The 26,139-nt window shown below is 40.8% G+C and overlaps 3 protein-coding genes across 8 annotated transcripts in view; all 3 read left to right on the top strand.

Moving 5' to 3' along the window:
• Window positions 1-1,453: 1,453 nt before the first annotated feature.
• hdr (hematopoietic death receptor) lies at window positions 1,454-14,564 on the top strand. Of its 5 annotated transcripts, none has more exons than XM_063194908.1 (11): window positions 1,454-1,654; window positions 1,952-2,114; window positions 2,284-2,412; window positions 5,339-5,450; window positions 5,896-5,981; window positions 6,647-6,682; window positions 7,195-7,290; window positions 10,811-10,848; window positions 11,178-11,249; window positions 12,404-12,446; window positions 12,579-14,564. In XM_063194908.1, exons 1-11 carry the CDS (start codon window positions 1,634-1,636, stop codon window positions 12,872-12,874), a joined length of 1,092 nt encoding a protein of 363 aa, XP_063050978.1. In that variant the 5' UTR covers window positions 1,454-1,633; the 3' UTR covers window positions 12,875-14,564. The 5 variants fall into 5 exon arrangements, with proteins under 5 accessions (XP_063050978.1, XP_063050974.1, XP_063050975.1 ...); XM_063194904.1 differs by having other exon boundaries at window positions 1,456-1,654; window positions 11,178-11,522; XM_063194905.1 differs by having other exon boundaries at window positions 1,456-1,654; window positions 7,198-7,290; window positions 11,178-11,522.
• Window positions 14,565-17,172: 2,608 nt separating this feature from the next.
• LOC134445810 (lysosomal membrane ascorbate-dependent ferrireductase CYB561A3) lies at window positions 17,173-22,342 on the top strand. 2 transcript variants are annotated; one of them, XM_063194909.1, is made up of 7 exons: window positions 17,173-17,592; window positions 17,793-18,010; window positions 18,249-18,446; window positions 19,414-19,622; window positions 20,729-20,883; window positions 21,473-21,644; window positions 21,752-22,342. In XM_063194909.1, the coding sequence occupies exons 2-7, from the start codon at window positions 17,935-17,937 to the stop codon at window positions 21,773-21,775; spliced, it is 834 nt and encodes a 277-aa protein (XP_063050979.1). In that variant the 5' UTR covers window positions 17,173-17,592; window positions 17,793-17,934; the 3' UTR covers window positions 21,776-22,342. The 2 variants fall into 2 exon arrangements, with proteins under 2 accessions (XP_063050979.1, XP_063050980.1); XM_063194910.1 differs by lacking the exon at window positions 17,173-17,592 and adding an exon at window positions 17,608-17,713.
• A 1,422-nt stretch (window positions 22,343-23,764) lies between these two features.
• loxl2b (lysyl oxidase-like 2b) overlaps window positions 23,765-26,139 on the top strand; it is a 39,226-nt gene continuing 36,851 nt past the window's right edge. Inside the window, exon 1 of the mRNA XM_063194911.1 lies at window positions 23,765-23,874. The gene's annotated coding sequence lies outside the window, so the exon portion shown is untranslated. The remainder of the gene's footprint in view (window positions 23,875-26,139) is intronic.

Genomic DNA, 26,139 nt, shown 5'->3' on the forward strand with positions numbered 1-26,139 from the left:
TTTCTGAGGCGTCAAAGTCACCTGACTGCCAAGGCTCGTAGTGCTTCAATAGTGGAGGAATGCGTGGATGATGACTCAGAGAGAACAGGGTGGTGGTTGCAGCAGCCCTGCCTGGCCACCTAAATGTCAACAGTAGCTTACCTCTGCTTTCAATGTAGCAGACAGCATGTACACACACTAGGTTGCACAGTCCAGACAGTAAAGACAAGGTGTGTATAATGTTCTTAACCAAAAGAGTGTTGACTATTCACAGATGAATGGGCTTAATCCACCACTATCAATTTCAAATAATCCTCTTGTCTTACTGTTGACTTTTACATTTACATGTACATAAATGCAGAGTCCATTTTATTCACTGCATCACAGACATACAGTAGATAGGATACTAATGTTTTTTGTTTTTGTTTCTTATCTTTTGCTCACTGTGACATAGCCTACAGGACTGCAATGGACATAGTTCTGGATATCGTATTTTTTCTCTTCTCAGCCCTGGCCAGTTTCAGGAGGGGAAAGGAAATCTTACCCAGTGAGTGTCTTTAAGGCTAAAGTGAGTGTCACCAAAATATGTTCTGCTGAGTTGGGCCTATACACTCATCAAAGTGCTCGGAAAAACAAACAACACGATAAAGTGTCACTTTTCCCCTGGCATTCTTTCACACTGGTATGAAATTCCTCTCTGACTTGGTGAGTGTTTACAAAGCTGAGTCCTTTAAGACATTTCCGCCTCCCTGCAGTGTGGCTGCCTATGACTGACGGTGACATGCCAGCAGAATATCACTTCAGTGCAGCCTGCAAGTCATGAGATAACCAGCCAAACTTTCCTCTCTGGCCCCAGTGTTGAGAGTGATAATAGCTGATGGCCAAGTGCATTGAAATTTGGGTGGGTGGTGGTGAGTCAATTGGTGGGGTGAGGGGGGTAGCGTAGGCCTACAATGCATACTCAGAAAAAAATAGTTAATTCAACATGTAGGCCTAGGCCTACAGAGTTAATTTAACATAGCCTATGCCTATTCCAGAGTGCAATGGGTCCCAGAGAACTATCTAAGTTTTGAATTCACACTGCAGGTTTTTACTGTGAAGCAACTGCAGTATAAGCCCACTCAGAAAATAAATGCAGGGCGAATACACTTTTACCCTTATTTCCATTCAGGTGGTTGACACAAGGAGGTTGACACCATAGAGCTCTATTTTGTAGACTAACTCCCAAAAACTCCAAAAAGCTTTACTAGCTCATCCTGGGATTCTGTAGACATACAATAAGGACACAGTCTAAAACAAGACGAATTGTCCCGCATTATCCACAAAGTCGCTTGTGTTTGGAATAGGCTATTTAAAATGCTCTCATGTGCAAGCGGCTCGAGTGTCTCCTCCTTTCTTTTCCCTTCTTTTTTCCTCCCAAACTGTGGCCTCACCTACTGTGACGCACTGATAAGTTTGTGGGGCGGGTGCATTAGCTTGTCCCAGAGCTTCTCCGGAAGTTTATGAATGTTAGAAAGCTATGCGCCTGGGCTGGAACCGGTTGGAACGTGCTGTTCAATCTTCGTAAAAAGTCGAAGAAAACACTTTATATCGCAAAGAAAAGTTGTTCTGCGCGTTGTACAATGTCAGTAAGAGGAAGATATCGAGATTAAGTATGAAGCGACTAAGCGGCCAGGTAGGTTTGTGACCGAAAATCTGGGATTTCAAGGCTCGGACTTGGCGAGCAGAGGCTAAATAATATGATATGCGTGACTGGGCCTAAAGATAACGCTTAGTGGTGTGAGCCTCATTTTGCCGTTGTATTTGTCTAGATATATTTGTTGCGCTATAGAATAGCAAACTTGTATGCAAATGAGAAATATAGGCTAGCCATGTCATGCACATCCGTTTAAAGTTTTTTTAAACTTTATTTTCGAACGAAAAAAACTTCAACGAGGTGGGGTATCCGACAAATGCATATTGTTCTCGTCAGTTTCAGATTGTGGTCTTGTTATGGGTCATCTACTTCGCCGCTGCGACACTTCATCTTGGAGAACTAAAAGAAAATCTTCGACTGAATCGGACAGTTCGAGGCATTTCTTGCAAAGCAGGAGCGTATGCACACGATGGCCTTTGTTGTCTAAAATGTCCACCAGGTCGGTACTAAAATCTATATAAAAGACTTATACTGTGTTGCGTAAACGAAAAACAAATAGTGTGCGTAAAAGTATCTTCCTTGCGTATTATGGAATTATTCTACCGACGGTTGGTCTACTTTTGGCCTGCCCTTCTGCTGTGTTTAATGCGTCCAATTTGTCTCATTAGGCACTTACGTGAAGGAACATTGCTCTGGAACATTAGAAGAAGGGACTTGTGAAGCATGTGATTACGATACGTACACTGAACACGAGAATGGACTAACGCAGTGTTTATCATGCACCAAGTGTCCCCCGGGTAAGTTTATATTATGCATACATTAATTAACAGTGGCTACATTTGTAGCCGCGCAGGCCTACAAACCGCTACTGACATGGGTCCCCGCTTAGCCTGGGATGGTTCTTATGAAAGGATGTTTGTCTCTGTGTGTTTGGGAAAAGGTTGCCTTTCTAGTAGACTAGGCTACTGCCCCTTTTCTTGAGTGGAAAAACGTAATAAATTGGGGCAGTGTTGACCCAGTTTGGCCTCACTCCGTATAACCTTAGTTTCATCATATTCCACGTCTCACCTCTACAAATCACTGCAGCCTACTGAACAAATGCAGGTTTTGATCCTGACAAGTCCTGTTGTATTGACTATTTTGGATTGACCAAGGAAGGAGGACTGAGTTCAGCTTCAACATGCTTCATGACTCATTTTATCCAAGAGGTGTTTTCGGTTGTGTGTGTAGGCTATGTGAGCAGTGTTGTGATGCTGCTCAGGAATTATCTAATAACCATCTAATGTCGAGGAGTTAAGGAATCTGATGTTCATTTACATTTTTTTTTAAATGTACAATTATTATCATGATTCATTTCAACTGTAGGCCTAAACCAGATTGGAGGGGTTGAGGCATTTGATTGATGACATTTGTTTTTTGTGTTGTATCTCTATATGTAGAGGAGGGAATGTGTTTTTCTGTAGGCCTACAATAGTATACGCTTGTGCAATGTAATTTGCAGTGCAGCAGTCAAACTCAATAACAAACAACACAACTGGTCTACAAACAAGACAATTGACAGATTTTATGAAAACAAAAATATGTTACAAGTTACATGGAGCCAAATTATCTTGGCTACATTTTTACAAGTATATTACCGGAATGTAAAATTAGTAGGCTACCATGGCAAATGCGGCCTTATGGGGAAAGCGTGTAAGAATAACTGTAATAACAAATACAGTAAAATACTGTAACGTGCAGTATTTTACAGTAAAGTGTGGTATTTTGCAGTATGCTGTTTTTGGGGTCCCAAATGTTGCATTAACAGCAATGATGCTGCAATAACACTATAGTAAAACTGTAGAGAGAAAAAAAGATACTGCAATAGCACACCAGATTTCTTTCACATCCTATGACATAAGAAAATGGGATGTGTCATGGAGGGCTAGCATGAAGTAGGTACGAATCTTGCCTAGGCATTGTTGTTGATGTTCTCTCAGTTATTGTAAATAGGCCAGCAGTAAAGCACAGTCCAGACAGGCTTCAGATACACTGGGCACATGCTTTATTGCTGCACTGCTGAAATTAGTGTTGTCCTGCTAGGTCAGGGTAGAGTATGGTATAATAGAAAGTGTGATTTAAAAACCAGAGAAAGTTAGCTGCTGCTGGTGTAAATACAGATGTTTAGCCACAGAATAAATTCTGAAGTGGTTCGGGGGGGTTCTCACACTGTTAAACTAGGTATGAGTTGGCTAGTTTAGCTTAGTTGAGCCAAATTTGACTCAGAAGTGTGTGCGTGCGTGTGTGCATGCACATGTTTTGTTTGTGATTGTGTTTGTGAGCTTGGCAAACCATGGGAGAGGCTGTCTTACCTGATGACCTCTTTTCCCAAATGGCTTTGTTCCACATTGTCTTGCCTGCTCCGCCATTATTTCAGTACATGGTTCAAATGTTGCTTTCATTTTTTTTTTTTTTAAAGTTTTTTGTTGTTGTGTGTTGTTGTTTCTTGTAAACCTTACGCCCCAAACAAATCCTTATATTCCTCATGTTTTTTTGGCAAAGTCGCCAGAGGCAGAGAGAAGTATGATAGACCACATCAGCCATAGTGAGAGGCAGGCACGAGGAAGTGGGATAATTTGTTGTGAATTAAGCCACCGGTTGGTTGCATAATCACAGCCACTGCTGTTCCTCCCTGTAGGATAATTATGGCGAATCAAAGACTTAAAGTACTGTACGACTAGCAGTGAGAAACGTGGTGACTGAGCTGCATTTAAAATACTTACTTATGGGATGACCTGAAAAAAATGTGTTTGTCTACTAAGTGGATACGAATGCATAGTTAACAATGATCAACCACATGTTGAGCTTTAGTTGGAATTTTAACACAATATAACTCTAAATTGAATTGTAGCTAAGATGGGCGGTGTTTTCCTCCTTGTACTTATTCTAGACCCATCTAATTCTTTAGGCTCCTGAGTCTATTTTTCCTGTTTGTTAAATTTTGCCCTTTTTTTGCCCCCAAAATCCTTGATGAAAAGTGAATCTCCTCCCTCCTAAAGCTCAATAAGTAGTAGGACACAGATAGGAGTCAATGCTGTCAATGAAGACCGTAACAACCAAACGACTTGTCTTGCACGTTTACAAAAGTGTAATTCAATTGAGAAATCAAAGGAGGGAAACGTAATTAGCTGGGAGTCCAGCGCTCCGCCAAGGTCATGTGAGACATTAGGGGCAGCAAAGCCAAAATCACGGATGCACAGAGTCTGTAATTAACGGCCTTCCTTTCCTGGCCCATGGCACCCCTGCTCAACAAGGTTAATGGACATCAGCCCGCTAGTCTTGTGCTGTGCCACTACAAGACACAAAACCACCCTAGTATAACATGGTTAATGGTGAACGAGATGTTGGAAAAAAAGTTAATACATAATACAAGTTGCACTTAATGGAAATTGGCTTGCTAGTCTTGTCGTGCTGCTACAAGGAACACATACCTTTTGAACAGGATTTAAAAGTGAACAAAATGTTGGAAAATACATAATACAAGTTACACTACTTTCATATTAGCCTGCATGGATTATGTTTCTCTGCTATTCTTTATCATGGTATTCCAACATGGCAATGCAACATCATCTGCAGTCGTATACAACTGTTAGATGCAGGCTTGTTTAATATGTATGAAATGTTTCCTTCGTGAAGTTTAGTTTTTTTTTTTAAACTAACATGTAATATGTGCCATGTTTACAGATCAAGTGCCTACAAAAACGTGCTCCCGCACCAGTGACACGGAGTGCCAGTGTAGAGAGGGCACCTTCTGTCTTCCTGACCATGCCTGCGAAGTGTGCAAGAAATGTTCAAAGTAGGTTGCACTTTTTTCCTCTTTTGCAGTAGGGAGAAATGTAAGTTTTTATTAATTAGAGACAAACAGAATTCCTTAAGACCAGTGTACCAAGTGTAAATCAAAAGGAATGTATAACTGCACCCTCCTCTCGCTCTCTCTCTCTCCCTCCCTCTCTCTCTCTCTCTCTCTCTCTCTCTCTCTCTCTCTCTCTCTCTTGCTTTCCCTCTCTCTCTCTCGCTCTCTCTCTCTCTCTCTCTGGGCTATGATGCAGATCAAATAGAATTCAGACTTGAATTGTTGATTGAATAGTCCCCTTTTAATATACCATGCTACCAGATGTTGTGCAGTAAAGTATGTGTGCGGTGTAGTGAGTCCTAAGACAAGGCAAGTGGGCTTGAGCAGGTTGGTTGGATCGTGGTTTAAGCATATACTGTAATTGACTTCTTTTTCTTTGAATTGACAGATGTAAAGAGGATGAGTTTGAGAAGAAGCGCTGTACCTCCACCTCTAACACCATCTGTGATAAGAAAGCCAAAGTCAACACCACAGGTAGCTTTCCATACTTTTTAATTCCTTTTTTGACTGGCGAAGCAAAAACACCACATCCTCTTGTCTTATTGCATAAAGCAGGGGTCGCCAACTGTTTTTATCCGTCCAACAGTTACCTCAACTTAATAGATGTGGCCAAGAGCTATGGCACTGTTTTACATGAGTATTAATCCATCTGTTTCTTTTTTAAACTTACATTAAGCGATATTACACATTTTCTAGCAGTTGAGTAATGAGCTTTTTGCCCTTATCAGCCTGATTATCATACATTCTTGTAGAGCAGTGGTGGGAAACCTTTTTCATTCGAGGGGCCATTTGAAATTTTAAACTTGTAAATGTAAAATGAAAATGTAACTCAATTATATTGCAAATATAATTTCTAACATTTCTATACAAAACGTTTCATATTTCATGTGAAACTGCATAACATTAAAATATGTCGGGGGGGGCCAGATACTATTAGCCTGGTTCTCACTGACTGTGCGTGTGTGAAGCTCCGGAGCCCCCTGGTGGAGCGGAGCTACACACACTGCCGTCTGTTAGCATTGCCATTAACATGCTCTTCTCGATTAGAAAATCAACAGAGCATTTATTACTTAAATGTCAACGGCAGCTCACATTGATGAGTCACAGGACAGATTTTAAACTATATTGACTCTTTGCAGATGAACAGAAAACGGTTTTGGAGGGATTTTTTGGTGGTGAGTTGCAATAAATGCACCATTTATTTTCTGACTCGAGAAGAGCATGTAAACGGCAGTGCTACCAGACAGTAGTTTGTGTAAATAAACACACGCATCGTCGGTGAGAACCAGGCTAAGATACGATGGCCTCAAGGGCCGTAAACCGCCCTCGAGACATAATATAGGTTCCCCACCCCTGTTGTAGAGTATAATGCACAATAGTCAACCTCACCAACTAATCTAATCTAAGTAGCTTGAAAGCAGTCAATGGTGGAGTGATATTTTAAGCTTGCCATAGCATTTCTGTATTTGACTTCACATGGATTAAAAGCTTTTCCTATTTTTAAATATTATATTTAAGTATTATATTTAAGTATTAAAAAAAGATTGTACTGTTCATAACTTTTGGTAGCTCCTGAAGTAGATGTTTGAGACAGAGCAGCAGCAATGCATCTATTTGGTTTTGCTACAAAATATATATTTTTCGGTCAGAATTGTCTCTGTAGTTTTAATTATTTATTTTCTTTTAGCAGTGATTATTGCCGTCTGCGTTGTGCTACCGTTGCTGGTGATTGCAGGCATAGCCATTTATGTTTTGAGGAGGAAATGGCCACAAAAATTGAGAGGTAAGATCATAATGTGCATCACTAAATCTGCTCTCTCTGTCTCTCTCTGTCTCTCTCTCTCTCTCTCTCTCTCTGTCTCTCTCTCTCTCTCTCTCTCTCTCTCTCTCTCTCTCTCTCTCTCTCTCTCTCTGTGTCTCTGTGTGTCTCTGTGTCTCTCTCTCTCTCTCTCTCTCTCTCTCTCTCTGTCTCTGTCTCTGTCTCTCTCTCTCTCTCTCTCTCTGTGTCTCTCTCTCTCTCTCTCTCTCTCTCTCTCTCTCTCTCTCTCTCTCTCTGTCTCTCTCTCTCTCTCTCTCTCGTGTAAAAAGCCTGCTGAGGCACAATAAACTCACTGACATCACGTATAGATCCCCCCCTGCTCGGTGAATCGAAGCTCAAAAGCTCCTTGGTGTACATTAGTGAAATCACTAATGCCTGTATTAACATAATGCACTGCAGGTGGTATCTAGCAATATGCTCTCTATGTGGGTTGGGGACTGACTGCAATCACATATCGAAAGCATCATTTCGGGGCAGAGGACCTCTGTTGCCCTATGGTGTTGTTGAATACAAATGTCTTAATACTTTTCAAAAATGGAGAGGCATGGCACCCAGCTGTGGTCAGTAGCATATAGATTGTGATTTTTAGCTGTGGTAAAAGCAGAGTCGTGAGTTATTTGCCACCCCGCCACCATTCTGCGTTGTGTGAATGAAAATTCTTTTATCTACAGCTGACTGGCTTGACTCTCAATAGGCCCCGGTAGAAGTGCATAACTGTTGTTACCAATTATGAGTAGCTTTGTAGCGGGGTCATCCGCATGCTTCCTGGTCATTTTTGAAAACCTGTTTATAGGGATTGGGTTTTTGTCTAAACAACATTTAGCATTCTCCCATGCTCACTTAGAAATAACCTTGCATCATGTGACACTTTGAGACTGCGGAAAGGGTCAACCACATTTACAGTGAATGAAGTGGACGTTGCAAATGCGTACAAATTGAGCCATGGACAATTGCCCACATTTGCTGAACTCGGAGTTGAGATGGAAGTACTAGTGGATAGTGGAGAGAATCGTGCACATATTGCTATGCTCCTCTGTAGCAACTCTGCTGCTGTAATCAGAGTTTATTCAACGTCATGTCGGCGCATTGATTTTTTGTGTGTGTGGGCATGGGGCCAATGTTGTCCTCTCTGCTTCCTGTTTTCGACTTCTAATTCGGTGGCTGTCTCCATGCTGATCAAAATGACAACATTAGTTACCCTTGGGGACAGCCTTTTATCCCCAGTGGAACTAAACAAATGCTGATGGGCCAACTAACCAAAAGAAGACTACCATAAGAAATGCTTACCTTCATTATTGTTCTCCTGGCCCAGTTGGGGCATATCGAAGAAAGTACACAGTTTTATAAGTAATGAATGGAGGAAAGGACGAGTTAGGAGGGCTAATTATTCAAGGAAATGTTAATTACCCTGAAGTAAAGTGATCGATTGTGCTGAGCAGAACCCCCACAACAGCAGCTGGTTTAGGGCACTACCTGCCCCTAATGAGATGTTTGTTGTGATTTCACTTTAATTCTATTATTTCATTCTCTCGGTGTCTGGCTGTAATGGAGCCCAATAAACGCCAATGAGCAAAATCAGCAAGAAGCATCGAACGGTACTGAAACAAAATGTGTTCTTCGGCCTGCCAATAGTTTTCACCACTAGCAGCAGTTTGGAAGCACCTGAATGTGTTGGCAAGTGAGCTGAAATATGGGGATGCTAACACCGTCGCAAGCTTATCATTCTGAGTTCTTCTGAAGAAGAGGCATGCACTTGCCACACAACAACTACCTATCCATCATTACACACATGGAGAGGAAAGTTTGGGATTTTTCAAGTTAGTTTAAAGACATGGTATGCTAACAATGTTTTTTTCCTTCATCAACTTGGATGAACTTCATAGACGGTATTCTTCTTAGTCATGGGTTTCGGGCAAAGTTTTAGTCTAAATAGTTCAGTAGAATTCACAGTGATGGGGAGTTGAGGCGACAGCTATCTGTTCTCCCTCCATCTCTCAACGACCTTGGGGCCCTGTGATAAGCACAGAGTGAGCGAAAAGAAAATAACAAGAACTCTATGGAACCAAAAACATCTACTCCCACAAGCTAAAACCCAGGCTCTGTGCTAGCCACCTCCAAAATTCCCCAGGGGTCTCAGCAAGTCAAACAGAGACTGTGAGCACACTGAAACAGATAAAGCAGAGAGAGCAGAGCAGCCATCGTTATTATCTCTCAAGGCAAACGACAGTATGTGCAAGACACTGGGTTTCTCTCCCCAAACTACCTCTACCCTATATGACATCCCCACCACATAGGCCACCGATTTGTGAAATTGTTGAAAGGCTGCTGTCAATTTGTTGCAGATGTTTTTTTTTTCTTTTCTTCCCATAGCCTGAGATTGAGTGTCAAGGGCCAGTCTGCCACCACCATCGAAATCACTTGCACTAACCATTGCCCTCAATCTCCACTCTTTTTTTCCCCCCTGTCCCTCACTTTCCTTGAGTCAGACTCTTCTCTTTTCCACCAGCAGCTTGTTCTAGAGTCTGAAAGCCTGTCCCTGAGGAGGGCCACGGACAACAGTAAGGGCTAGCACAGCAAAGCACTAAGCCTTGCTGACTTGTATAAAAGTCAGAGCCCTTCAGGTCAAAGATGTTCTGGCTGGCTCACATACTGTACTGCATTCTGGTATACTGGGCCAGTCAAAAATAGGATTAGGGAGGACAAAAAAAAAGATGGGTTAACGCAAATGTAACATGGGCTAACACAAATTGCCAGAAAATTACTTTTTAGAACGTAAGCCTTATGTCAAAGGGGAATTTAAATTTCCTACACTTTCATGTGAACATGCAAAAGCAAGTGTTAGGGGGAAAAAACGAGTGGAAGTGGTAGTAATGGGACGCAGCCTTAAAATACTGCTGTTTTCCCATAAAAATGCTTATTTTGAAATCATTTTTAAATTATGAATATCTACAGGGTTCCTACGGGTCATGGAATTTCTGGAATATCATGGAATTTCCTAAAAGTTTTTCCAGTCATTGAAAGTCATGGATTTTACCATTTTGAATGCACAGTCATGGAATATCATGGAATTATCCTATCAATTGTGTAGAAGCAAAAACTTTTTTGTTTCGTGTATTACATTGTTCATTACTGGTTATACTACAACGCTAGGAGAGGGTTTGGTTTCTCGCTGTAATGTGCAACATTCTAGGATGCAATAAGCCCTCTTTAGTCTGGCGGTGGCAATGCGATGGCCCGAGGGGTGAAGATACACACTTTTTAAAACTAAAAAAAAAAAAAAACTTTTTACGGAAGTGGTCATGGAAATTCTGTGTTTTGGGTCTGGAAAGTCATGGAATACCATGGAATTTTCTATCTGAGTTAGAGTGGGAACCCTGTATCTAGATACTGTAATTTCTTGTCTGTCCACACATAACATGGTAGCCTCCATGTTGAACATGTGTTGTGGATGAAGTCACAATACAGTATGTATCCTCTCTTACAGATGCAATTGGACGAAAACATGCTTCCCATGGAAAGTCGGTAAATATATTTGCTTTCCCATTATCACACCCTTGACACTAACATATTTTCTGAATGTCCACTGAATAAACCGTGTATTAGCCGTTATTAACCGTTTCCCAAATGTGAGTATAATGTTTGTATTCCACCTCACCACCACGCCTAACAGGATTTCCCGTACAAATTGGCTACCGGTATTCTCAAAATACAATTAACCATGATAGTCTCTCATCACTCATTCAGTCCCACTCACAAGCGAACATCAACCAAAGTCAACAGCGCATAATTCATTGTGGATTGTATATAGTCTTTTCAAATGATGTTAACACTTTTCACGAATGTCTCTTGAGGTGCCGAGTGAGACGGGCGAGGAGAGTTTTTCAGCCATGAGGGAGCCAGAGCACAGGCCCCTGAAGCAGCTGGTGGGTTCGGCCACCTCCCCCGAAGACGAGGACACGGGCCTGGGGGACAGCCTCCCAAACACGGCCAGCTCCTCGCAAGCCAGCTTGTCCGCGCTGCCGCCTACGCTGCCACCAGCCCCGCTGCCTTGCGTAGTGCCGCCCACCCAAGCCCAGCCCCAACCCCCCATCGCCTGCACCAACGGCAACTGGAGTTACAACAGCGGTGGCGCCTGTAACAGCAGCAGCAACAGCAGCTCCCTCTCCCCCAACCCGCTGATACAGCCTCTCATTCGGGTGAGAGTGTCCTCAGTGGTTCCCGCTTTCTGCTTTTTTTTACACTGTGTGTCGTTTGTTTCACGTCTATATTTTATCTAAGGACAGGCAGTTCTGTTTCACAAAGGCCCAGTGTGTCTGGCGTAAAGGTTTGCCAGGCGGCCCAGTGTCCAGTCTCTACTGTTTAACTGCAGGTGTATACATTGCACATCTGGTCAGCTGTTTGGAGATTGGGATCAGCTGATGACATTGCTAGATTTAGCTGGGCCGCTGCTTGGGTAGGAATGGCGAAGGGGCAGCCACACTGTGCCTCTGCTGACAAGATTGCTATGCCGTGATTTAATCTCGCTGCCTTTCCACTGGTGTTCATGCCAGAGCCATAGAATGCTTTCCTCTGACTTGCCAGCTGCTGTGATGCTTTGTTTTCTTAACATTTAATCAGTAAGGTTTGATACAAGCTATTTAAATACTGTTGTAAGATGCATATTCTTTCTTAATAAACTAGGTCAAGGTCAGGTCTTTTTCTGTAGATGGTTTGCACACAAGGAGTCAGTTTACTTTCTTGACATCTAAGAAATATTTTACATTACATTACACTTAGCTGATGCTTTTATTTGAAGAGGCTTAGTTATTTACAGGGTATTGGTTACAGTCCCTGGAGCAATGTGGGGTTGAGTGCCTTGCTCAAGGGCACTTTAGCCATAGATGGAGGCGTATGGGAGAGGTAAGAGTGGGGTCGAACCTGCAACCTTCTGACCTTGAGACAATCTCCCTTGGCTCCCATGGCTACTTTCTAAGTTCACGGTGACTTGTATTTTGAGTTTGGGTATAGCATAGCTAGGTGCGTCATTTTGCTTCTATACAGGAACATGTTTTATGTCATATTTTCCTTTTTGTCGTAGATTGTGGAACACAATGGCATTCCGAGGCTAGTTCCGACTAATGGTAAGATCAGGATCAGTGTTTTAATGTAGTTGTTTTCCAGCAATTAATGATTTGGCCATTAATGATTTGTTGAATTTCATGCGTTAAAATGTGTTCCACATTCAAGACTTTTCTGCTTCTTTGTTTTTCAAGGAGACGAATCACTGCGGAAAAGTTTTGACCTTTTCGATGAAGTCGACGTGCTCTTCCACAAGAGGTTCTTCCGGCACATAGGACTCGGTGACAACGACATAAGAAGCACGGAGACGGTTTGCCCAGACGACAAGATGTACACACTCCTGCGGATGTGGAGGGAGAGGCAAGGAATGAAAGCCAGTATTAATGACCTCATCGATGCTTTACTTCACCTGGACCAAAGGCTGTCGGCAGAGAACATCATAGCGAAGGCAGTGGAGTTTGGCCTGTATAAATATGAGGAGGCTTGCTGATCACTGGTCGGAGCCTTGCAGACTGATGTTACATGGCTTTTTTTGTATATTTCTTTGGATACTAACTGGTAAATATTTAAGTATTGTCCTATATCATGTCTTTCCGTTTGCACTGGCAATTTGTTTTTAACCATACATGTGTAGGATTTGTGTAGGTGCATTATGTTTACCATCAAAATGGAGCATGAAGTCCGGCTGTGAATTTATTTTAATGTACAAATTGTTTAACGTATGCCCACACATGAGGTTCTGTACGATTTGCTTTATTTATTTTGGAAAAATTATGGAGAAATACTATCAGAATATTTAGTGATGACCTTCATTGGGAAGGTCACCAATATTTAATATCAAAAAATTAATTACACTTAAAAAATCTACAAAAAGGAAAAACCTACAATGAAATTGCACCAAAACCTTGTGGATAATAAAGACACCAAAAGTCTTGACATAAGTCCGTTACCTGTTGCTTCCAAAGCTAATATCAACGTTAAACTTGTATTTTTTTCGCACACCTCAGTTGGTAGGTGCGTCGGAGATGGTCCATGGGTCATTCAGCAGACAATTTGAAAAAAAAAAAAAAAACCTTCCTGCACACTGACCATTTCGCTGGTTTCTTAATTACGCGAAACAGCGAAATGGTCACTGTGCGGGAGTTTTTTCAAATTGAAAGCTAATGCCAACCCGACTGGAGCAAGTCCCGAGTAAGATAATCCTACTGACGCCTCAAGTCATTTTTACACAACTCAGACCTCTGCTCTGTAAAACAAATGAAGAGAATGCAGTGTAGATATGTAGCCCACTCAGTTTAAGCTCTTTCAACACCACCACTATGCCATGCAAATCCAATTTTAGGCCTCGTCACTGATGTAGGGCAATTTGAGCAAACTTAGGCGCAGGTCTGCCTGAACTGCTGGCCCTGCGTGGTCACGGCTAATAACAACTTTTAAATTAATGCATTTATTAGTCCGGAGCATGTGCCTTTTTGTTTTGAGCATACATGTCTCCTTTTGTGATGTTGGAAAGAAATATGTGTCTTTTGTTATGAAGTATGTGTTCGTGGCATCATCCGTTGAAAAGCGGAGATCCAGTCTTGCTTTCATATGTACAGCACAGTAAAACGTACATAGTTTCTAGTGTCCTGAGAGAAAGAAAAAAGCTAGATGTGTTGTACTAAAGTAAGGTAATCAGTCATGAAATGTATGTTTAACTTTCAGAGCTCTTTATGAACATTTCCAAACAAGACTAATACAAAGTACTTTTTTTATTTGTTGAGGTTATATGACCAGGTTATTGTTAGACAAATCAAAATTGCATTTCCAGTGCACTCTGAAAAGAACTATTAGTTGTCAGTGACTTTTGAATGTCAGCCATGTGTAGAGTGTATCACTAGTGATGAAGAAACTACTAAGGTCATTTTTATATGGTGATTTTTGTTTTGGACTGCCCTTCAAAGTTAGATTTGAACTTTTTTCCTCAATATTTCTTGTCGCTGTACTTTCTGTTGTAAGAAAAGAGCAACAAAGAGGTATGTTTTTTTTTGTTTTTGTTTTTTTGTATCAGTGATTTGTTATCTCAGGATTTACTTATTGCGTCTCACCCATTGAAGTTGTCACACTGAGATTAAAACTTTTTTTTTTCCTGTGATAGGTTTTTGTTCTTTTGATAAATTTAATAAAAATGAATCACACGACGGAGGGTTGTATGACTGGCTCTTTTATGAGGTATTATTGCTTGGGAGACTGCTCACAGTAGCCTGGTCACTTCTCATGTGTTTGTAGAGCTTATTTAACATGAAGAAAATATAAATAAAAAACAGCAGTTGGTCCTCAAGCACTTAACAATGAGTGCAGGAAAGAGTCAGGAGTTGGACAGAAGGTCAAAACATCACATGCCTGGCAGAACAGTGAAGCCAGTCTACAGCGCAAAATAGGCATGTATCTGTAACTGTCTTAAAGGATATTGAAATTGGCAGGAACTTGTTGAAAATAAATCTTAATGTATGGTGAAAATCTAAATGGAACAAGGGATGGGTAATGAGATGAGCATGAAAAACAAGTTAAAAAGAAAAAAAAAATCAAGCCAAGTGGAAGGTAAATGGCGCGTTGCACCAACGCGATGCACCATGAAGCAGTGGGTAACCTTCCTGTGGATACCCAGGTTCATGTCCCACCTGGTTAACTTCCCTACCATATCCCTCCTCACACATTGTCATTAGCATCACTATCCTATTCAATTAGGTAGTGTATTATAGCCTATTCATTTGAAGTGTAGGCCTATAGTGCCAGTAAAAATGAGAATTGGTTGAAGTACTAGGTAAAGCAGTGATCTTGGAAATGTTTACATTATTGGTATTCTACATACTCACTGCATGAAGGATGTATTTGGATGAAAAGGTGCCCAAGCTGTAGGAGTACCCTCCCAGTTTAAACGTGCCTTGACACAAGGAAGGTGGCAAAGCAAATGAAGAGTTCAGATGCAAAGCGCCCTAAGTGCCTTTTCAGAAAATAATAATTCATTTGCAAAGCTGTCAAAATTGCATATTTTTTATTTTATTTATGTAATATAACTATTTACATGTTTTATCAAGTACATGAATGTAAACCAAACCAACAATGGGGTTCTCTAAAAATATAGAAGTGCAGGTCTTCAGAAAGAGTTAGGGGGGTTTGCATCTGAACTCTTCAAACACAGTCATTCCTTTCACACTGTTTCAACTTGATAAACCACAGATAGGCTATTGTTTCGAAGGCTGACATAACTGCATATTGAATATGTGAGTTAAGTGTTGGTCTTCTAACACATTCAATACAACTACGGTAATTTATAAGTCTGTCTGGTTCTTTGGGGTGCGCCAGTTTGTGGTTCTGTTGCATTGTGTTGACAGTTTCATGTTCTTCCACCACCTATCAATAATTTAACTTGATGCATTTAAACAGTGCTGTAAAATACTGTTCGTCAAATGCAAAATAACTACCACATCTCATTCTACTTTGCCTTACACTGAATAGTTGACCTGGAATTTACTGCAGGGCTGTTGATAGCTGTTCCGTTTTACTGCATTAAAGGGTAACGATTACCACATTAAAGGGTAACTACACCTGTAATAGAGCCATGATTCACCACAACATCCCTTGGCTGAGGAGGCCATACCTTGAAAATGAGACACACTTGACTTGGGGTGTGCCTTTGTTTCATGTCAACAGGTTTTAACTAAGGACTTTGCTGTGACTTAACACGTTTGTGTGAAGTTTCAACAGATGTTGTCACCTAACTGTGCTATATCCATTTTAAAGGACCTCGGATTTGAACAGATGGTCTACAATGACAGAGTTAACAGAGTAAAAAATAAACAAATCAGACAGTCAGATGCAAAATGCACATCTGGATTAAAAGAAAGAGCTTGAAACAGTGTGCGTGTTCTTTCGAACAAGCTAGAGACATTGTTGTGGGTAAGTCCTGGATTGTCAGTAAGACCTGGTGTACAAACTGAAATGATGGGCAAGTCTGACAGTGAGTAAAGTGCCTTGTGCGTGAACTCAGGGCTGCTGACAGCTTTGCCCTGACCCAGGGCAAAGTAATCTGAAAGCCCCCCCCACATAACACAGAATTCAACAAGGACCCAAGTCTTGGGCCTCATCTCCCAGTGGGCCCGACCACCTCCCGTCAGCTTCCATGCATGAAGTAGCTTAATCAGCTGATGTGTTTGGAACCCACCATGAACTCATCCACTGATTTGTGTGCTCCAGTCAGATATTGGTCACATGATACAGGTCTAACAAATAGACCCGACCTAATCGTTAAATTAGATTGGGTTCAACTCTGAGCTTTGCTGGTCAGGGAAATGGATGCCCCTGATGTTTTGGTAGTCTTGAAGTCAAAAATCATTTTTGAACTATGATGTTCATTTATGAAAACTTAGAGCCTTTATTCATCTCAGATAAGCTGTCTGTCGGCCCCAATCGAGAAAAAAACTAAGTGTATGAGTTTTTTTTTTTTTTTAAGCAGTAGCCATTTGGCCAACTGCAATATTTTGTAGAGTGCTAGTTTTGATGTAGGCCTACAACACAGGACGAGATAATGGTTGGAGGGAGTTATAATGAGAAAGGTTTCTTTCTTTTTCTTGGTTGCAAATTTTCTCTGACTAGGCCTACAGCTCTCTCTCTCTCACACACACACACACACACACACACACCAGGGAAATTCTGTTCGTGTCCACATGATGTCAGCACTCAGCATGCTGTAGAGCATACTATTATTTTCGTTTTTGCTTTTAGGAAACTTGGCAAATTATTTGGAGGAAAAAAAAACTACTTGTCAGACTGAAGTAGAAAAATAATGTCGTAAATCAATAATGGAAACGTTACCCTACTAGTAGGCTAATAATAAAAAAGAAGGCTACCGCAGAATTTTACCTCTGGTTGGTTTTGGCCCTTTGGGTGACATGGGTAGGCTATGAAACAGCATTTCCCGTCATACACTTCGCAATAAACAAGGAAGTCAGCTGTGTCTGCGTCAAACTGGTCAAAGTTACCAAACCGTCTCTGGTCAAACTGAAAGAATCGTACAAAACGTCTATTAAGTGAATTAATAGTTATAGTAAATGTAGATCTGTGAGTGTGTTTCATACAGAAATGACATGAACTTTACCTTTAGTTTCCGGTAATTATGGAGGTCCCTTTTGGAAGCACAAGACCAAACGTCAGCGGAGCAGAGCAAAGGTAAATCCTGCGGTTCTCCTACTGCGACCTTGATTGAACCGAATTGCAATCACCGATTGCGTATGGTGTTACTTCCTGACATTGATGGCCAACGGGCTGGTCGTATCACATGATGACTTATGTGGGTTTATTCTCATTGTGTGTGTGTGTTTTTTGCTCTTTCACTTCCTTATTGTAACATCAGCCTCTGCGTTTCATAGGCAGGCACCTGAGTCTGAAGTGGAACCTTCCTTACAGAAAGAGGAACTGTGCAACCCAATAAGAAAATTGGCGGAGGTTTTCTCATTGGCATATGTAAGGGGCTGTTAGCCTGCTATGAAACCATCTTGGCTTTCAAGATAGATGAGCAGATCTGGTTTAGAGCTACAGCTGCTCAAAGTGAGAAGTGAGAGGGATCACAGCTTGTCTTCTCCATCAGGTGAGGTGGATACATTTTAAATTACTGCCCTTTCCATAGCCTGTTTAGTTTGAAATTAGACAGAAATGCCACTTTGTTACTTGATGTGTAAGTAACAGCAAGTGTAGGCTAAGCTCTGGTTCGTGTGATAAAAGTTATTCTTGATCATTTTAAATGTGTTAAGTTCAAGCATGATAGGGCCTACTGTTGTATGTGTCTGATATCTCTGTGATGTCTGTCTTTGTCCCCTCCGGCACAGGTGTACCCAGGACTAAATCCACCGTGATGTTTTATCCATCCTATTTCTTGTGCCTGTGCCTGGGCATATTATGTGTGGTGTTTGTCTCCTACTGGAATGCGGAGTGGCGCGGAGGCTTTGCATGGGATGGCTCAAGTAAACAGTTCAACTGGCACCCTGTGCTTATGGTGTCCGGCTTAGTGGTGATGTATGGCAATGGTGAGTTAAGGGAAGCCTAATTTATTTTTCCACCAAATCTCTCTCTCTCTCTCTCTCTCTCTCTCTCTCTCTCTCTCTCTCTCTCTCTCTCTCTCTCTCTCTCTCTCTCTCTCTCTCTCTCTCTCTCTCTGTGTGTGTGTGTGGCTCAGTATGACTTCTTCAGTAGTTTCCTCTTGCCTTATGCCCCGGGTGTAACTCAATCAGAATCTCTCCTCCCGGAGTCCTCATCCTCTCACCTTATTGTGTGTTGAGACCTGCTCATGATGTCGAGCTTCAAGGCACAAGGTTAGAGGAATTAATTGAAGATAGGTTTTGAGATGCAGGCCCTGTCTCTCTCCCATCAAAAATTCTTCCTCCATTCACCACTACACCTCACTTATTTCACAAACTTTGTCATACCTCTTTCTTTATGTAGAATTCCTTATAATTGTGGAATTCACACTCCTTCAATCAGGGAAAAGATACAACAGTATCCCATGCAACACCACACGTTTTAGGGACAGAACCTACCCACAAGCCATCCGCTACTTGAACATGCACTAGCACTTTACAGCCACTCCACTGCCTGGCCTTCTACCTCTGCCTACCTTGCACTATGTACTGTATTATGTCTTATTGCACTTTCAATGTTTATTGTATGCGTAATTTCCTGTTTATTTATGGCCCCTCTTGTTTTCTTGTCTTTGTCTTAGCTATATGTATTTGTGTTGTTAAATGTACGAGCAAACCAAAGACATTCCTACCAACTGTATGTTATACTGTTGATTTGGCTATAATGAACTTGAACTTGAACTTGGTTATGTTATGTTATGTTATGTTATGTTATGTTATGTTATGTTATGTTTTATATTATATTATATTATATTATATTATATTATATTATATTATATTATATTATATTATATTATGTTATGTTATGTTGTATAATCACACATATCTTCTTTCATGTCCTTGTACTAATCCCTAGCTGCTGTGGTGTATCGTGTGCCTCTTACCTGGGGACACAGTAAGACACCGTGGAAACTGATGCATGCTGCCATGCTGCTCCTGGCATTGGTTCTGTCTGTATTGGGCCTATGTGCTGTATTTGACTTCCACAACACCAAAGCCATCCCCAACTTATATTCCCTCCATAGCTGGATTGGCATTTGCACTGTGGCCCTTTTTGCCTTCCAGGTATGTACTGAATGAATGAAATGAATGAATGAAATGTATGAATGAATGAAATGAATGAATGAAATGTATGGAAACTAGAAAAAGGGACACTGCGTAGATATACTATACTGTTTACTTACCAAATTCATGTATTCGCTTAACTTGCCTTTTTTATGAATACTTACCACCATGCCATCCCTAATCCATATGGTGAAAAAATTCAATTTATATTGCATGAAAAGGGGGAACTCCATGGATCTGCACATTTTGAATTTCCAGAAATAACCATTTTTAGCTGGAAAAACGACTCTACTTGGACCTTACTAGAAAATATTTGTTTATTATTTAGTAAATTAAGTCTTTTGCAAGGCAGTGTCAATGAGCAGCTTTGCCCGTCCTTTATTGACCATTTGACAATTTTTTGATTTGGCACCTGCTGATGCTTTTTTTGCTGGATCTGCGCACTTTCCACTACACTCAATATTATATTGCACCACCTTTTGCTAGAGCTTCAACTCATCTGGGAAGACCGGCTTCACGTTAAGAAGTGTGTTTATAGGAAAATGTGCCTTTTGGACAGCCTTCAGAGTTGAAGCTGTAACAACTGCAAAAGGTTGGGAGATATTGTGTACTGACCACTATGGGTTAGGAATGGATGGCAGTTCATATTGTGTTCATAAATTGAGTCAAGTCAGGTTAGCAAGTTAGTTAGTTACTGTTGGTAATATAGTATATCTAGAATGGCTGAACTGTTCAGCTTCCATACAAATAACTACTGTATATTGGGTCTGGTGTTCTGTGCAAATGTACTGTGTAATTTAAGAAGAGCAAAATCTATCTTCGTTTAAATATAACAATGGTTATTTGAAATTATTAAGAGTCATCTTACACATGTCACCTGATTTTGCGCAAATGCCGTGGCCAGATAACTGAAAGTGGATTTTTGTTGTTGTTGGAGAAGAAAAAAAATCAGGTTCATTAGACTTTGAGGTTCAGTAGATTCATACATCACCCAAGAGTTTGCAGGAGCTCAGCATAAGCATTTGACGCTTGACTCATGCCTTGTCAAAAAAAAAAAAAGATTGTGATGTTTACTCTGTGGTGTTTTCTTGTGCACTTGTTTCCAGTGGGTGGTTGGCTTCCTGGCCTTCCTGCTGCCCTGTTCCCCTGTGGAGATTCGCAAGCTCATAAAGCCTCTTCATGTGTGGATGGGAGCTATCATTCTGGTTTTGAGCATGGTCTCTTGCATATCCGGAATCAATGAGAAGCTGTTCTTTTCACTGTAAGCATCACCGCAGGTCATATTATTTCTCTGTGCGTGTGTGTGTGAGTGCGTCCGTGCGTGCGCGTGTCTGCGTGCATGTTTGCTTAAAGTTTGCTTAATGTTTGCTTAATTTCCACAATTCATGCTGCCCATTCACTAATGTTACCATTTTCATGAATATTTACCACCAGCATCAAATTCTAAGTATTCATTATGACTGGAAAAATTGCACTTTTCATACATGAAAAGGGGGATCTTCTCCATGGTCCGCTATTTTGAATTTCCAAAAATAGCCATTTTTAGCTGCAAAAATGACTGTACTTGGACCATACTAGAAGATATTTGTTTATTACTTAGTTAACTTTCATGTTAAGATCATATTTGGCAATAGGCAGCCCAATTTCAATGAGCAGCATACTTGCAGTACCCTTTTGACCTGCACAATGTCCCTTTAAACTTGTGCATGTGTGTGTTTGTCTAATATAGTTTATGCTCTCTCTCTGTGTGTGTGTGTGTGTGTGTGTGTGTGTGTGTGTGTGTGTGTGTGTGTGTGTGTGTGTGTGTGTGTGTGTGTGTGTGGTGTGTGGTGTGTATTAATACACTCTAGGAAAGGGAATGACAATGTGACACAGCCTTATGCCAAGCTGCCTGCTGAAGCCCTCTTTGCCAACTCTCTTGGAGCCCTCATTGTGCTGTTTGGACTAGTTGTGTTGTACATCCTCCACAATCCAACATGGCGGCGACCTGAGCTGGGGCACGATGACGGAGAAGGTTATCGGGTAAGATGAAAACTATGCGGTATAAAAGTGTTTCCAGTAATTTTGTTCAATGCCCTTTGGGGAGACAATGTGACAACACTGATCATTTTCTCATTTTCTTTTTCCAGCCGTTGCCATGTGAGGAAAGTTGATGTGCAGCTATCTCAGGAACCTGAATAGACAACAATACCCCCCCACCACCCACCATCCATATGTGTGTCTATTCAGTATTCACTGTGTATATGAAGTAATTTATTTCAAATTGTGTTTTTTGTTTTGTTTTTTTTTGTTTCAAGCACAATGCTGTTTTTCCAAACAAATGCCTATAATCTTCATGAATTGCACTGTACTAGTCTTTGACATTGATTATACATTCGTACATGAATGAGCGCACTTTAAAACTTATTAAAAGTAAGCTTACAGTGTCTGGCTATTGAAGCCACACCATTTCTAAAGATTCTTCTAGGTGTTCATGAACTGCTTTTTTATTTTGCTTTGTGTAATGTGTTTCTTTATTCAGAGAAAGTGCAGTTAAAGTGCCTCATCTTCGGTAAGGCTAAAGTGGTCCATTCTAGACCTAAATAGAGCAATCAGAGGTGGCAAACTGCTCCATGGCTGAATGTTAGATGCACGTGGTGATGTGTTATTTGTTTGTTTCAGTTTACTGTGTTAATAAACTTAAATCTGGTTCAAAGCCTGTTTCTGGTGTCGCATATATGGGGGAGGGCTACTAATAATGACAATGAGTTGATATTATGACTTAATGGGTTTTCTTTTTTATTCATCCTTGAAATTAATTGTACTGCCCACTTATTTTGCTGGCAGCTGTCACTTAAGTCCTACTAACTACATGAATTCCACATATTTAGCTATAGTTGTGTTCCTTGGTAAAGTCTATCCAATAAAACACTTGTATCAGTAACAAGATTGAAATGGGAATGTCTGATTAATTTGTCCACAGGGCAGTTAAATATGTGGGAATGTGGTGCATCCAACCGCAATCTTTATGGCTGAACACCATCTGAAATTCATCACCTAAATCATGTGGTGCAAGCCTGCTATTGATGAGATTTCAGCTCCACACATTTCCATATGGTAAGATAGTGTGCATGTCGGATGCAAGTGTTTGGCAGGAGAGATCAGCCCTTTTGTGTGTGTGTGTGTGTGTGTGTGTGTGTGTGTGTGTGTGTGTGTGTGTGTGTGTGTGTTCCACAGCATTGCTTTGATGTTACTACAATGTGGCCTGTAGTGCTACTGTACTCTGGACTGTGTTTATTCTTTTAGGGGGTATATAAAACGCAATGGGTAATCATCTTCAATATTTGAACTGGCATCACAATAAAAAGTACTTACATTTCTACATAAACTGCATTTCATATCATATATAAAAGTTGTGTGTGATTGGTCAAGTCATACTGTCGTCATCAAGTCAACCTAATTACAATAAAGAAGTGATAAGCTAGGAGAGTGGTTCCCAACCTTTTTTTTGGCTCGGGACTCAATATTGACATCCCAAATTTCTGGGGACTCCATAGATCCTAGAATTCAAGTGGGGTCGCCTGAAATGTTTTAACATTCTGATTTAAACACAGCATACAACATTATGTTTTCAGGCTATAGGGTCAATAGCCAACAAGTTAACTCAGTTGTGGCGTTATTTGTTTATTGTTTGGTCGTGAAAAAAAGAGTGACCCCAGTGTTAAAAAACACTGAGCTAGGATGATCCTGGACCGTCTGTCCCATACACCACCACAGGGTGGCAGTGTTTTCCTCATTGGTAGGCAATACACCGGCAGGATGGCGCATATCTCTCACTGATGTAGCTTACTCTCGGGGTTGTATATCATGATGAAATTATTTTCTATACCGTCAACGTTTTGTAACTTACTCATGTTATGGCACAATCAGCAGCTAAAACAACCGTCATTTCCTTCAGCTATTTTAAAACTTGTTTGAAAGAGTTGCATGACACTAGCAAACTAAAACGCGTTTCTAGATAAATGCGTGAAAATATACAACACAAAAATGTCATTACAAGCTTAAAATATAAACGTCTTACCATTTAAATGCAGGCTAAAACAGTGAGGTCATTTCAATAGTGGGCGTAACTGGGCAGTTCTGCTAGGCGTGACTTTGTCAAAGGATTCTCTCAAATTGCTTGAGTTATACAAAGTTAGTAACGGATTACAATAGCCAACAATATCCACGTCGCTGCTCTGTTTCAGTAGAAACAACCTCCTCAAAGAACACTGTAAGTACTTTCCTCCAGCATCATTTCATTGTTGTAATTAGGCTACTTTGCTTACCACAGTGAAGAGACAAATATTCTACCGATACAATGGACATTTTGGGTGTAGGCTAGTAGTAGTCTTTGTGAGATGATTAATAAGTAGGCTGTACAATTATTGTATAGTTTTAATAGATGTTTGGTGCTATGGTCTGTCATCTATTCTCACAACATCGTTCATATGATAATAATTAAGATTTAGCACCTCACAAATTATGGCTCAATCCCTTTGGCTGTGTGCATGGTGGTACTAGGGGAGGGGCCCTGAGAGATGGCCAAATAAACTTGATGATGGAGACTAGTAACATAAAAGAGCAGTTATCTCCATTTCCCCACAAATTTATTAGCCTTGTGTAAAAACAGCATGAAAAAGTGTCATGTGGAAGTAATCTATCCGGGCTTAAGTTCTTGAGATGTTGTACATTTTTAAATGCATTTGGAGCATTTTATGGTGCAGTCTTTTTAAGTCAGGACAAAGGATACTCACAGTTTTCAGACACCCAAAAAAGGGTTTCTACTGTCATTAGAGCTGGACAAAATGACTACATAACTGCTGTGGGTCACCACACCTCATTTGCAATTATCTCCTTGCCTTACGTACATGACCTCTGGTGCCCTGCCAGATTCTCCCTCTCATGGTGGTCAGTGGAAACTATGTGTCTTGGCCCTGCTGAGAACAAACAGGCTGATTCTCTCTGTGTGAGAGCAGTCCTCTCTCTCTCTCTCTCTCTCTCTCTCTCTCTCTCTCTCTCTCTCTCTCTCTCTCTCTCTCTCTCTCTCTCTCTCTCTCTCTCTCTCTCTCTCTTTTTTTTTTTGTTTTTTTGTTGGGGGGGGGGGGGGGGTGCCAGAGTAGGTGATTATTGGGGTTTTTTAAACTAAAGGCAAAAAAAATCACAGATGCTGGCCCATGTTGTGTCCTTTCAGCTCTGCCGACAGAGTGTCATCCAAAGAAGCAAAATATGATTTTTAAAGTAAGGGTTTTTAAAATAATTCTTTTAATCTGTGGATCTGCATATTTAGAGATTGCAGTTTATTTACCGTCCCAGATACAATGATTAGGTACAGTGTAACTATGTCATAACATGTAAGTTAGTAACGTAATATTTATTTACTTGCACTGTACTGCCCCTTAGGCTTATGATAGGTGTGTACAGTGTAACTACAATGTTACATGTTGATAGCCTACATCTAGTTATATTAAAAAGGACACAGTAAAATCAAGTAGGCCTATGTATGTGTATTGACTGAAAGAGATGTTCATCTGATTGGTATACTGTACTGTATGGGCAATCCCGTTTCCTGGAGAATCACATCTATGTGGTGGCCGTTCAGCTCCAGCTGCACACAGTAAATTCTGCAGTACTCATTTAACACTTAGAGAGTTGATTTGACATCATTTGGACTTAAATGAACTCTTTAAGTGTTGAATTAACAATGCGAAATTTACTGTGCAGCATACAATTCAAAGAAGCCACATGTATAGCAGATACAGTATGTATAACATAGCAACTGGCAGTTTTTGAAGTATAGCAGTATAGCATATTTGGTAAAAGTACTTTTTAAAAATGTTGTGGACAACCTGCATATTTAGATTACAGTCGTGTGTCTATACCCTCAGTAGATGTAAGCCTTTTGACTAAAATAGACGTTCGGCTGATTGGTGTACTGTAAATGGACAATCAGTGTTCCTTGAAGACTGCACCACTGCCAAGACTCATTCTGTAACACAGTCATTTCAGGACGCGAGCAGGGCAGCAACGTCTACATCGTGGAACCAAATGAAGGCTTGTGGTTGTATACTGGAAACATTTGAACTGGCATCGAGCAAGGCTGTGTTTTATTGTCTGTGTATTTCCATGCCCATTATTTTCTGAAAGAACAGACAAGAGACAGTTCTTGGTTGCCTGATTTTCTTCCACATTATGAGATGTTCACAGCAACCTTTGAAGTTGGAGAAAGTTCACGGCTGTCCTTAAGTGAGGGGGAAAGACTGTTAAGAGTCCTATTATTAATGCCATTCACAGTTGCTGTGCTGGAAATGAACACTTCTGAGCACAGACGTACCTTTTCCAGTTAAATAGCACCTGTTGGACAGCCTTAATGGGTATGTTTGAGCCAAACCTTATAATCAGTGCTACCTTTCCCTTGAGCAACATTGATTTCAATCACACTCCCTTGGAGCAAATCATTTCTATTATGCAGACAGCAGAACGTGGCCATAATGGTCTG

The sequence above is a fragment of the Engraulis encrasicolus genome, chromosome 3 (assembly GCF_034702125.1).
Source record: "Engraulis encrasicolus isolate BLACKSEA-1 chromosome 3, IST_EnEncr_1.0, whole genome shotgun sequence".
NCBI classification, from domain to species: domain Eukaryota; kingdom Metazoa; phylum Chordata; class Actinopteri; order Clupeiformes; family Engraulidae; genus Engraulis; species Engraulis encrasicolus.